This window comes from Hypanus sabinus (genome assembly GCF_030144855.1).
Source record: "Hypanus sabinus isolate sHypSab1 chromosome 24 unlocalized genomic scaffold, sHypSab1.hap1 SUPER_24_unloc_7, whole genome shotgun sequence".
Taxonomy (NCBI): Eukaryota; Metazoa; Chordata; class Chondrichthyes; order Myliobatiformes; family Dasyatidae; genus Hypanus; species Hypanus sabinus.
The window spans coordinates 395351-408640 of record NW_026778950.1 but is presented as its reverse complement, the minus strand read 5'-3'; the positions used below and the strand labels follow the sequence as shown (position 1 = coordinate 408640).

At 51.1% G+C, this 13290-nt stretch overlaps 1 protein-coding gene across 3 annotated transcripts in view; it reads left to right on the top strand.

Moving 5' to 3' along the window:
- The first annotated feature begins 347 nt into the window (after positions 1-347).
- LOC132385529 (splicing factor U2AF 65 kDa subunit-like) overlaps positions 348-13290 on the top strand; it is a 48954-nt gene continuing 36011 nt past the window's right edge. For all 3 annotated transcript variants that reach the window (XM_059957655.1, XM_059957654.1, XM_059957653.1), the window contains exon 1: positions 348-1335. In XM_059957655.1, the coding sequence (XP_059813638.1) occupies positions 363-1335 (973 nt within the window). In that variant the 5' untranslated portion in view covers positions 348-362. The remainder of the gene's footprint in view (positions 1336-13290) is intronic.

The following is a 13290-nucleotide window of genomic DNA, read 5'->3' as shown; positions in this document are numbered from 1 at the left end:
GATACTTGAGGAGTGTGGTAGAACAAAGGGATCCGGGAATACAGATCCATAGTTCTTTTAAAGTGACGACACAGGAAGATAGTTGTCAAGAAAGCTTCTGGATAATTGGCCTTCATAAAGATAAAATTATAGTGTGCAGTTTTGTTTGGCCAGTTAGCTACAGGAAAGATGTAAATAAGGTTAAAGAGTACGGAGAAAAATCACAAGGATGTTGCCGGGTCCAGAGTTTATTCCTGGGATCGCTGAAGAGACTGACATTGTGGGGTATAGATTCCCAGAGGTTGGGTGGGGCAGGTGAGGTTGAAGGGGAAACTCCTTCACTTGCAGGGTTGTGATAGTGCGGGACGTCCCGGTGCAGGTCAATGGCCGCTCGAGCGGAGCCGAGACTGCGCACGCGCAGCGGCCCGGTCCTCCCAACTCCGGCCGGCGCGGCCAGTGCGCACGCGCAGCGGCCCGGTCCTCCCAACTCCGGCCGGCGCGGCCAGCGCGCAGGCGCAGGAGCGCGGTCCTCCGATCCGGCGGGTTGGCGGGGTGCGCATGCGCCCAGCAGCCCCCCCTCCCGTCGAGCACGCCGAGGAATCGCCGAGAAGGAAGGCGGGCGGCCCGGTCCTCCCAACTCCGGCCGGCGCGGCCAGTGCGCACGCGCAGCGGCCCGGTCCTCCCAACTCCGGCCGGCGCGGCCAGCGCGCAGGCGCAGGAGCGCGGTCCTCCGATCCGGCGGGTTGGCGGGGTGCGCATGCGCCCAGCAGCCCCCCCTCCCGTCGAGCGCGCCGAGGAATCGCCGAGAAGGAAGGCGGGCGGCCCGGTCCTCCCAACTCCGGCCGGCGCGGCCAGTGCGCACGCGCAGCGGCCCGGTCCTCCCAACTCCGGCCGGCGCGGCCAGCGCGCAGGCGCAGGAGCGCGGTCCTCCGATCCGGCGGGTTGGCGGGGTGCGCATGCGCCCAGCAGCCCCCCCTCCCGTCGAGCACGCCGAGGAATCGCCGAGAAGGAAGGCGGGCGGCCCGGTCCTCCCAACTCCGGCCGGCGCGGCCAGTGCGCACGCGCAGCGGCCCGGTCCTCCCAACTCCGGCCGGCGCGGCCAGCGCGCAGGCGCAGGAGCGCGGTCCTCCGATCCGGCGGGTTGGCGGGGTGCGCATGCGCCCAGCAGCCCCCCCTCCCGTCGAGCACGCCGAGGAATCGCCGAGAAGGAAGGCGGGCGGCCCGGCCGGATCGAGTGTGTGAGTGAGCCCCGGGCCCCCTTCCCTCCCTCCCGCCCTCCCTACCTCCCTACCAGCCACCGCTTCGCCATGTCCGAGTTCGACGAGTTCGAGAAGCAGCTGCACGAGAACCGCCAGGGTGAGTGTGAGCGGGCCGCACTCGAGCGGGCCCCGGCTTCCGCGGCCTAGCTGGCGGGGGCAGTTGGTGAAGGAAGGGTGGGATCGGGCTTTCGGCCTACTAGGGTGACCCCTGCCTCCGCTCACAGCCTTGGACCCCTCCCGGCCTGAGGGGTCTCACAGGCCCCAGGCTTCGGGCCTGCAGGCCCCGGGCCCTTTGTGCCGAGCACGAGGGGGGGAGCAGGACTGAGAAGCGAGCCTCAGTGATGGTTGCTGAGGGTCGTGGTCGTGATGGAGCTGGCCGGGTCTATGACACTCAGCCTCCAGACCAGGCGTCGATGCTCTCTGCTGAACCTTCTTGTAGCTAGGGTCAGATCTCAGCAAACATGGCACGGAGGGGAAAGGGACTGGGGGAGGAGGAAAGGGTAGGGTTTTTTGCAGAGGTGGAATTGGAAAATGGGAATGGAGGGGATCGGGTTGGAGAAAGAAAATGGGATGGGGAGGATGACATTGGGGAGTAGGGAAGGTCTGGGTAGGAAAGGATTAGAGTACAGCTTCAGAGTAATTGGGGAGGGGTAAGAATTGAGGTTGGTCGGCAGAGCATGGGAAGGATTGGAGGGCAGAGAAAATGGGAAAAGAACCAAACAAATGATGAAAGACCTCATTAGAGTGGAGGTGGAGAGCATGATTTTCATGTTAGGATAGTCTAGGACCAGAGGATACAGCCTCAGAATAAAGGGACGTGTGTTTACAACAGAGTTCAGGCGGAATTTCAACCAGAGTGTGGTGAATCTGTGGAATTTGTTGCCGCACATGGCTGTGGGGACCAAGTTATGTGGAAAATTTAAGGTGGATATTGAAATGTCCTTGAATAATCAGGGTGTCAGAGGTTACAAGGAGAAGGCAGGAAAATGAGGTTGGGCTATGATGGAATGCTGGGGCAGACTCGATGGGTCGAATGGCCCAATTCTGCTCCTTTGTCCAAAGGAAGGTGAAAGTAACGAAGCTGGTTTGAAAATTAGGGGAAGAAATGCACAGTAAATGGAGAACAGGGTGGGAAGTGTGGGGTAAAACACAGATGAGGCGGCATGAGTACTGTGAAGGAGTGACAACTAAGAGAAAGGGAGAAGCGGTGCTCATTGAGACAGGAGAGGAGAAGAAAATATGGAGGGAAGTGCAGATGGGTTGGTTGTATCAGGACCAGAGATATCATCTCCCGTTTTCTCATCAATTCACCTTCAGACTCTGGATCCGCCTTTCATCTATAACAATCCCCACTCCCATTTACCTGTTTCTCATTTTAGCTGCCCACTGTGATTCTCTCCAGCTGTCCTCAAGTAATAGCAGTCAGCATCCCAACACAGTTCCCCAGCTTTTTCTCATTTGCCCCAATATCCTCAGTGTGTGTGTGTTTCTCTCGCCCCCTCCCCATCTCTCTCTCGCCCCCTGCCCGTCTCTCTCTCTCTCTCTCCCCCTCCCCGTCTCTCTCTCTCTCGCCCCCTCCCCGTCTCTCTCTCTCGCCCCCTCCCCGTCTCTCTCTCTCGCCCCCTCCCCGTCTCTCTCTCTCGCCCCCTCCCCGACTCTCTCTCTTGCCCCCTCCCCGTCTCTCTCTCTCTCGCCCCCTCCCCGTCTCTCTCTCTCTCGCCCCCTCCCCGTCTCTCTCTCTCTCGCCCCCTCCCCGTCTCTCTCTCTCGCCCCCTCCCCGTCTCTCTCTCTCTCGCCCCCTCCCCGTCTCTCTCTCTCTCGCCCCCTCCCCGTCTCTCTCTCTCTCGCCCCCTCCCCGTCTCTCTCTCTCTCGCCCCCTCCCCGTCTCTCTCTCTCTCGCCCCCTCCCCGTCTCTCTCTCTCTCGCCCCCTCCCCGTCTCTCTCTCTCCCCCTCCCCGTCTCTCTCTCTCCCCCTCCCCGTCTCTCTCTCTCCCCCTCCCCGTCTCTCTCTCTCCCCTCCCCATCTCTCTCTCTCCCCCTCCCCGTCTCTCTCTCGCCCCCCTCCCCGTCTCTCTCTCGCCCCCTCCCCATCTCTCTCTCTCTCTCTCACCCCCTCCCCGTCTTTCTTTCTAAATCTTTTTATTAGTATTAGTAATATGGACAGAATACAAATGATATATTGATAAAGAAATTACCAACATATACATTCCATTACATATGAAAAAAAACATACATAATAGTTACAATATAAATGAGTTTACCAAGACCTAAGCCATAAGATATATGTATGGACATAGTAAATCTAAATATTTCATAATGTATAATATAAAGAAAACAAAAAGGAAAGAAAAAAAAAACAAAAAAAAATTTTTATAATGCAAAACTAGCTAATCTAATAACTATAACTAATAAGTAATAAAAAAAGAAACAAAAAAAAGAGAAGGAAAAAAAAGGGGGGCTGTTTATAATATCTCACAAAAATAAGTATTCATCAATGCCGTCACTTCCGGTCCTCTCAACATACATAAGCTAAAAGCTGGGAAATCAAATGAACTTGGCACAGGGTCATATTACATCATATGAAAATGTTGAATAAATGGTCTCCATAACTTTTCAAATTTAATAGAAGTCTCAAAAGTACCACTTCTAATTTTTTCTAAATTTAAACATAACATAGTTTGAGAGAACCAATTAAATACAGTGAGAGGATTAATTTCTTTCCAATTCAACAATATAGATCTTCTAGCCATCAGGGTTAGAAATGCAATCATTCGACGGGCAGAAGAAGATAAATGCAGTGAGTCTAACATTGGTAAACCAAAAATTGCAGTAATAGGATGAGATTGTAAATCGATATTCAAAACCGCAGAAATAATATCAAAAATATCTTTCCAATATTTCTCCAAAAATGAACACGACCAAAACATATGAGTTAAAGACGCAATTTCAGAATGACATCTATCACAAATAGGACTTATATGAGAGTAAAAACGAGCTAATTTATCCTTGGACATATGGGCCCTATGTACGACCTTAAATTGTATTAGTGAATGTTTGGCACATAACGATGATGTATTAACTAATTGAAGAATTCTATCCCAATTCTCACTAGAAATACTAAAACTAAGCTCTCTTTCCCAATCCTTTTTAGTCTTATAAAGAGGCTCTGAACATATCTTCATAATTATATTACAAAGTTTTGAAATAAGCCCTTTTTGAAAAGGGTCTAATTCAAATAAACTCTCCAAAGTATCTGAAGGCACAAAATTTGGAAACGCAGAGAGTACAGAACTTAAAAAATGTCTAGTCTGTAAATATCTAAAAAAATGAAATCTCGGCAAGTTATATTTGTTGGATAATTGCTCAAAAGACATGAAACAATTATCTAAAAATAAATCAGAAAATCTTAGTAATCCCTTAGTTTTCCAAGCCGAATAAGCTTGATCTATAATGGAAGGGTGAAAAAAACAATTAGATACAATAGGACTATTTAAAACGAATTGAGTCAACCCAAAAAATCTCCGAAATTGAAACCATATACCCCGTCTCTCTCTCGCCCCCTCCCCGCCTCTCTCTCTCGCCCCCTCCCCGCCTCTCTCTCTCGCCCCCTCCCCGCCTCTCTCTCTCGCCCCCTCCCCGCCTCTCTCTCTCGCCCCCTCCCCGCCTCTCTCTCTCGCCCCCTCCCCGCCTCTCTCTCTCGCCCCCTCCCCGCCTCTCTCTCTCGCCCCTCCCCGCCTCTCTCGCCCCTCCCCGCCTCTCTCGCCCCTCCCCGCCTCTCTCGCCCCTCCCCGCCTCTCTCGCCACTCCCCGCCTCTCTCGCCCCTCCCCGCCTCTCTCGCCCCTCCCCGCCTCTCTCGCCCCTCCCCGCCTCTCTCGCCCCTCCCCGCCTCTCTCGCCCCTCCCCTCCTCTCTCGCCCCTCCCCGCCTCTCTCGCCCCTCCCCGCCTCTCTCGCCCCTCCCCGCCTCTCTCGCCCCTCCCCGCCTCTCTCCCCCCTCCCCGCCTCTCTCCCCCCTCCCTGCCTCTCGCCCCCCTCCCCGCCTCTCTCTCTCTCGCCCCCTCCCCGCCTCTCTCTCTCGCCCCCTCCCCGCCTCTCTCTCTCGCCCCCTCCCCGCCTCTCTCTCTCGCCCCCTCCCTGCCTCTCTCTCTCGCCCCCTCCCCGCCTCTCTCTCTCGCCCCCTCCCCGCCTCTCTCTCTCGCCCCCTCCCCGCCTCTCTCTCTCGCCCCCTCCCCGCCTCTCTCTCTCGCCCCCTCCCCGCCTCTCTCTCTCGCCCCCTCCCCGCCTCTCTCTCTCTCGCCCCCTCCCCGCCTCTCTCTCTCTCGCCCCCTCCCCGCCTCTCTCTCTCTCGCCCCCTCCCCGCCTCTCTCTCTCTCGCCCCCTCCCCGCCTCTCTCTCTCTCGCCCCCTCCCCGCCTCTCTCTCTCTCGCCCCCTCCCCGCCTCTCTCTCTCGCCCCCTCCCCGCCTCTCTCTCTCGCCCCCTCCCCGCCTCTCTCTCTCTCGCCCCCTCCCCGCCTCTCTCGCCCCTCCCCGCCTCTCTCGCCCCTCCCCGCCTCTCTCGCCCCTCCCCGCCTCTCTCGCCCCTCCCCGCCTCTCTCGCCCCTCCCCGCCTCTCTCGCCCCTCCCCGCCTCTCTCGCCCCTCCCCTCCTCTCTCGCCCCTCCCCGCCTCTCTCGCCCCTCCCCGCCTCTCTCGCCCCTCCCCGCCTCTCTCGCCCCTCCCCGCCTCTCTCGCCCCTCCCCGCCTCTCTCGCCCCTCCCCGCCTCTCTCGCCCCTCCCCGCCTCTCTCGCCCCTCCCCGCCTCTCTCGCCCCTCCCCGCCTCTCTCGCCCCTCCCCGCCTCTCTCGCCCCTCCCCGCCTCTCTCGCCCCTCCCCGCCTCTCTCGCCCCTCCCCGCCTCTCTCGCCCCTCCCCGCCTCTCTCGCCCCTCCCCGCCTCTCTCGCCCCTCCCCGCCTCTCTCGCCCCTCCCCGCCTCTCTCGCCCCTCCCCGCCTCTCTCGCCCCTCCCCGCCTCTCTCGCCCCTCCCCGCCTCTCTCGCCCCTCCCCGCCTCTCTCGCCCCTCCCCGCCTCTCTCCCCCCTCCCCGCCTCTCGCCCCCCTCCCCGCCTCTCTCTCTCTCGCCCCCTCCCCGCCTCTCTCTCTCGCCCCCTCCCCGCCTCTCTCTCTCGCCCCCTCCCCGCCTCTCTCTCTCGCCCCCTCCCCGCCTCTCTCTCTCGCCCCCTCCCCGCCTCTCTCTCTCGCCCCCTCCCCGCCTCTCTCTCTCGCCCCCTCCCCGCCTCTCTCTCTCGCCCCCTCCCCGCCTCTCTCTCTCGCCCCCTCCCCGCCTCTCTCTCTCGCCCCCTCCCCGCCTCTCTCTCTCGCCCCCTCCCCGCCTCTCTCTCTCGCCCCCTCCCCGCCTCTCTCTCGCCCCCTCCCCGCCTCTCTCTCTCTCGCCCCCTCCCCGCCTCTCTCTCTCTCGCCCCCTCCCCGCCTCTCTCTCTCTCGCCCCCTCCCCGCCTCTCTCGCCCCCTCCCCGTCTCTCTCTCACCCCCTCCCCGTAGTGAGTTCGTGTTTTTGGGTTTAATGTCCATTCAGATGGCAGAGGTGAAGAAGCTGTTCCTGGATCCGAGTGTAATCCTGCAGGCTTCTGTCCCTCCGATCTGGGGGTAGGAATGAGAATAAGGCACCCTCCTGCTTAAGGGGTTGAAGCTACCTTTTTTGCCCCTTTGAAGCACCGCTCCTTGGAGATATTGTGGGTACTATGGAGCTAAGTTTACAACTCTCTGCAGCGTATTTTGATCCTGTGCAGTTACTCCCCCCTCCAGCGTATCAGATGGTGGCGCAGCCAGTTAGAACTCTCTCCATGGTACATCTGGAAATTTGCTGGCTTCACTGGAGACACACCAGGTCTGCTCAAACTCCTATTGACATCTCGCTGCTGTTGTGCCTTTTTGTAACTGCATTGATACATTGGGCCCAGGTTAGATGGTGACACCCAGGAAGTTGAAATTACTCACTCTCTCCACTGCTGATCCCTTGATGAGAACTGCTACATGTTTTCTCGTCATATGTCATGAAAGTTTTTATTTTTTAGCAGCAGTACATTGCAATACATAATGATGAGAAACTTTAAAGAAATATAGATGTATGGGAAATTCCAAATTTCTGCAGCCTCCTGAGGAAGTAGAGGCATTGGTTAGCTTTTTTGGCCATGTAGTTGGACCAAGGCATGCTGTTGGTGGTGTTAATTCCTGGGAACTCAAAGCTCTTGGCCCTCTGTGATTCAATTCTCTGGATTTACTCCAGTGCTACTCAACTCAGAAAACAGAGTACGTCACAGGAGCCTCAATGTTTCAGTGTCTCAAAGTGCTGTAATTCTGTGTTCCCTGCTTGCTTAAATGGTGCCTTAATCATTCTTGTTTCCCCAGCCCAGTGCCCTCTAAAGCACTTTTACACTTGCCAACGGCCCCCGAAGTGCCTTCATACTTGCTAACGACCTTCTTAGTCACAGTGTACTTTCCAGTGGCCAAATGCTAATATAAAAAATGATATTGCTTTAAATTTTTATTCATCTTCATCTTTATATCTAGCTTACACAGTACCTGAGCTTGATGGTCTTCATCAAGAGTTGAAATACGTGGTTCAAGTTGTGACAACAAAGGCCCTAAGTCCCCATGTGTAACAATGTCCAGGTGGTTTCTGTTTATTGTGATAATGTGGTTCACTACTCTGAAGCCTCTTTCAACAAAGTAGGAAGATGGAAATGCGATGAAGAGCAGTTTGACTGTTCTGCAAAGACCAGGAAAGTTTGTACGACAGTATAGCTGCATACCACAAAAGCCGATACTTTTGAAAAGCATTTTTGCTTATCATTCTGAATTTCAATAATTTAACCATATAACAATTACAGCACAGAAACAGGGCATCCCGACCCTTCTAGTCCGTGTCGAACGCTTACTCTCACCTAGTCCCATTGACATGCACTTAGCCCATAACCCTCCATTCCTTCCCTGTCCATATACCTATCCAATTTTACTTTAAATGACAATACCGAACCTGCCTCTACCACTTCTACTGGAAGTTCATTCCACACAGCTACCACTCTCTGAGTAAAGAAATTCCCCCTCATGTTACCCCTAAACTTTTGCCCCCTAAGTCTCAACTCATGTCTTCTAGTTTGAATCACCCCTACTCTCAGTGGAAAAAGCCTATCCACGTCAGCTTGATCTATCCCTCTCATAATTTTAAATACCTCTATCAAGTCCCGCATCAACCTTCTACGCTGCAAAGAATAAAGACCAAACTTGTTCAACCTTTCTGTGTAACTTAGGTGCTGAAACCCAGGTAATATTGTAGTAAATCTTCTCTGTATCCTCTATTTTGTTGACATCTTTCCTATAATTCGGTGACCAGAACTGTACACAATACTCCAAATTCGGCCTTACCAATGCCTTGTACAATTTTAACATTACATCCCAACTCCTCTCCTCAATGCTCTGATTTATAAAGGCCAACATACCAAAAGCTTTCTTCACCACCCTATCCACATGAGATTCCACCTTCAGGGAACTATGCACCATTATTCCTAGATCACTCTGTTCTACTGCATTCTTCAATGCTCTACCATTTACCATGTATGCCCTATTTGGATTATTCGTACCAAAATGTAGCACCTCACACTTATCAGCATTAAACTCCATCTGCCATCGTTCAGCCCACTCTTCTAACTGGCCTAAATCTCTGCAAACTTTGAAAACCTACTTCATTATCCATCTACCTTAGTATCATCTGCATACTTACTAATCCAATTTACCACCCCATCATCCAGATCATTAACGTATATGACAAACAACATTGGACCCAGTACAAATCCCTGAGGCACACCACTAGTCACCGGCCTCCAACCTGACAAACAGTTATCCACCACTACTCTCTGGCATCTCCCATCCAGCCACTATTGAATCCATTTTACTACTTCAATATTAATACCTAATTAATAATAGACAATAGGTGCAGAAGTAGACCATTCGGCCCCTCGAGTCTGCACCGCCATTCTGAGATCATGGCTGATCATTCACTATCAATACGCAGTCCCTGCCTTGTCCCCATATCCCTTGATTCCCCTATCCATCAGATATCTATCCAGCTCCTTCTTGAAAGCATCCAGAGAATTGGCCTCCACCGTCTTCCGAGGCAGTGCATTCCACACCTCCACAACTCTCTGGGAGAAGAAGCTCTTCCTCAACTCTGTTTTAAATAACTGACCTCTTATTCTCAATCCATGCCCTCTGGTACTGGACTCTCCCAACATCTGGAACATATTTCCTGCCTCAATCCTATCAAATCCTTTAATTATCTTAAACGTTTCAATCAGATCCCCTCTCAATCTCCTCAATTCCAGCGTGTACAAGCCCAATCTCTCCAATCTCTCTGCGTAAGACAGCCCTGCCATCCCAGGAATCAACCTAGTGAATCTACGCTGCACTTCCTCAATTGCCAGAATGTCCTTCCTTAAACCTGGAGACCAAAACTGTACACAATATTCCAGGTGTGGTCTCACCAGGGCCCTGTACAAATGCAAAAGAACATCCTTGCTCTTGTACTCAATTCCCCTTGTAACAAAGGCCAACATTCCATTTGCCCTCTTCACTGCCTGTTGCACTTGCTCATTCACCTTCATTCACCTTCATTGCTCATTCCTAGGTCTCTGCATTTCTCCCTTACCTAACTCGACACCGTTCAGACAATACTCTGCCCTCATGTTCCAGCTTCCAAAGTGGATAACTTCACATTTATTCACATTGAATGACATCTGCCAAGTATCTGCCCACTCACTCAGCCTATCCAAGTCTCCCTGTACTCTCCTAACGTCCTCTTCGCATGTCACACTGCCACCCAATTTAGTATCGTCAGCAAACTTGCTGATATAGTTTTCAATGCCCTCATCTAAATCATTGACATAAATCGTAAAGAGCTGTGGTCCCTGTGGTACCCCACTAGTCACCTCCAGCCAGTCTGATAAACACCCATTCACTGCTACCCTTTGCTTTCTATCTGCCAACCAGTTTTCTATCCATGTTGAAACCCTGCCCCCAATGCCATGAGCTCTGATTTTACTCACCAATCTCCTATGTGGCACCTTATCGAATGCCTTCTGAAAATCTAGGTACACAACATCCACTGGCTTACCCTCGTCTAACATCCTTGTTACACCCTCAAAAAACTCCCAACAGGTTAGTCAAGCATGATTTGCCCTTGGTAAATCCATGCTGGCTCGGCCTAATCCTATTTCTGCCATCTAGATGTGCCACTATTTCGTCTTTAATAATGGACTCAAGCATCTTCCCCACGACTGACGTTAGGCTAACAGGGCGATAGTTCTCCATTTTCTCCTTCCCTCCCTTCTTGAAAAGTGGGACAACATTAGCCACTCATCAATCTTCAGGAACTGATCCTGAATCTAAGGAACATTGGAAAATGATTACCAATGCATCCACAATTTCCTGAGCCACCTCTTTTAGAACCCTCGGATGCAGACCATCTGGACCCGGGGATTTATTAGCCTTCAGTCCTACCAGTCTACTCATCACAGTTTCTTTCCTAATGTCAATCTGTCTCAATTCCTCTGATATCTTATGACCCTGGCCCATCCATACATCTGGGAGATTGCTTGTGTCCTCCCTGGTGAAGACAGATCTAAAGTACGCATTAAATTCTGTTGCCATTTCCCTGTTTCCCATAACAATGTCTCCCAATTCATTCTTCAAGGGGCCAACATTGTTCTTAACTATCTTCTTTCTCTTCACATAGCTAAAAAAGCTTTTGCTATCCCCTTTTATATTCCTGGCTAGACTGAGCTCATACCTGATTTTTTCTCTCTGTATTGCTTTTTTAGTTAAGATCTGCTGTTCCTTAAAACTTTCCCAATCATCTGTATTCCCACTCATCTTAGCCCTGTCATACTTTTTCTTTAATGCTATACAATCTCTGACTTCCTTTGTCAACCACTGTGGCCCCTTCCCCCTCTTTGAATCCTTCCTTCTCATTGGAATGAACTGCATTTGCATCTTTTGTATTATCCCCAAGAATATCTGCCACTGCTGATCCACTGTCTTTCCTGCCAGGGCATCCGCCCATTTAACTTTGGCCAGCTCTTCCCTCATGGCTCCGTAGTCTCCTTTATTTAATTGCAACACTGACACCTCTGATCTGCCCCTATCCCTCTCAAATTGTAGATAAAAACTTATCATGTTATGATCACTATTGAAGTAGTAAAATTAATATTTCTTCTAAGAAATTAATATTTCTTGCAAACTCTCTTCCTGTTTTTCCACCGTGCAAAGAAGTTATTCAGATCGTTTGCATCGATTCTGAACAACCTCCTTCAGTGACTGCAGGTGTAAGCAGTCTGTTAGAGAGTGCTGTACTTTACATGCAGGGAAGCTGTGAGGACATTCATCTCCCAATGTTCCGCTTATATATTTCTGATTTTCTGACTGGATTAAATTGAAATTTTCACGCTGCAGTTTCATATTTAGAATGTTTATTTTGTCGTACAGATTGGCTAAGTATGCCATATTTCCATGCAGAAGTTTATTCTTGTTTCCCAAGCTCTTGTCAACTTTGAGCAAAAATTCAACCACAGTGTCAAAAAGATCAAAGAAACATTTTAAGTAGCAGCCTTTTGACAGCAAACACACTTCTGTGTGAAGAAGCAAGTGTTCAAATTCAGCATCATTATCTTGGAATAACTTGCGAAATATTCTGTCTTTTAATGAGTGAGCTTTAATTTTGTTGATAGCAGATACAAGAATCATATTCCAGATTACTGTCTGTCCCTACCTCAACCGCCCTCCCTCCCCTCACTTCCACACCTCACCATGAACCAGAAGGGACAACTTCACTTCACTTTCAAGGACTCTTCACCTTACGTTCTCAATATTTATTGTTTCTTTTCCTCTTTTGTATTTATACAGGTTGTTCTCTTTTTTTCTCTGTCCTGTCCTGTTGGGTGTGGCCTTTCATTGATTCTATTGTGTTTCTTGTATTTACTGTGAATGCTCACATGAAAATGCATCTTTGAGTTGTGACATATATGCACTTTGATAATAAATTTACAATTAACTTTGAAGTAATTTTATAGGGAGTCAGACATTGTGGAGGGCGGGGGGGTTTGAGGTTATGGATGAGGCTCAGAGAGGTGACAGGATTCACCCAAGGATGTGGTGATTTATGTGAGTGTGTCTGGGCCATGTGGCTTCTGTCAACAAAGCATCTGTGTGATCATTATTGATGAGCGTATTGATTTGATGTCTGATTAATTAATGAGTCTCAGGGTGGGGAGAGCAGATAGTGAGGCAGTGGTGCTGGGACATCACCACAGACGACATCCCAGCTAAGCTAACCAATGTCACAAACTGTTCCCTGCCTCATCCTCTCCTTTTCTCTGTAACCCCTGCACTCCACGTCCTCATTAAAAACACTCCCATGCAAGCCCTCTCTGTAACCCCAGCACTCCCCCTCCTCCTGTTAAACCCCTCCCTATCTCTGTAACCCGTACACTCCCTGTCCTCCTGTTAAACCCCTCCCTATCTGGGTGGCCAGGCCTGAATACAGTACTCCAGGCGTGACCTCACCAACGTCCTGTATTGAGTATCCTGACAGATGAAGGCCAGCCCTGTTTACCTTCCCTCTGCTGTTAAGAATAGTTGTTCTGAAGGAGTGATTGATAGTCAGGGAGAACGCATATAAATGCTGTTCAAAGAAAACACAGCAGCACCTCTAGTTTCTTAAAAGTTTGTGCAGATAGCACTTGGAGTATTGTGAACAGTTCTGGGTCCCTCATCTAAGAAATGATTGCTGACACTGTAGAGGATTCAAAGGGTGGTCACAGAAATGATTCCAGGATTGAAAGCTTGTCTTGAGGAGTGTTTAATGGCTCTCAGTCTGTGCTGACTGGAATTCAGACGAATGAGGAGGGACCTCAATGAAACCTATTGAATGTTGAAAGGTCCCTTCATCTCATGTTCTTGATATTGCTTATTTATTATTATTTCAGTTTTTTTCTCTTTTTATATTT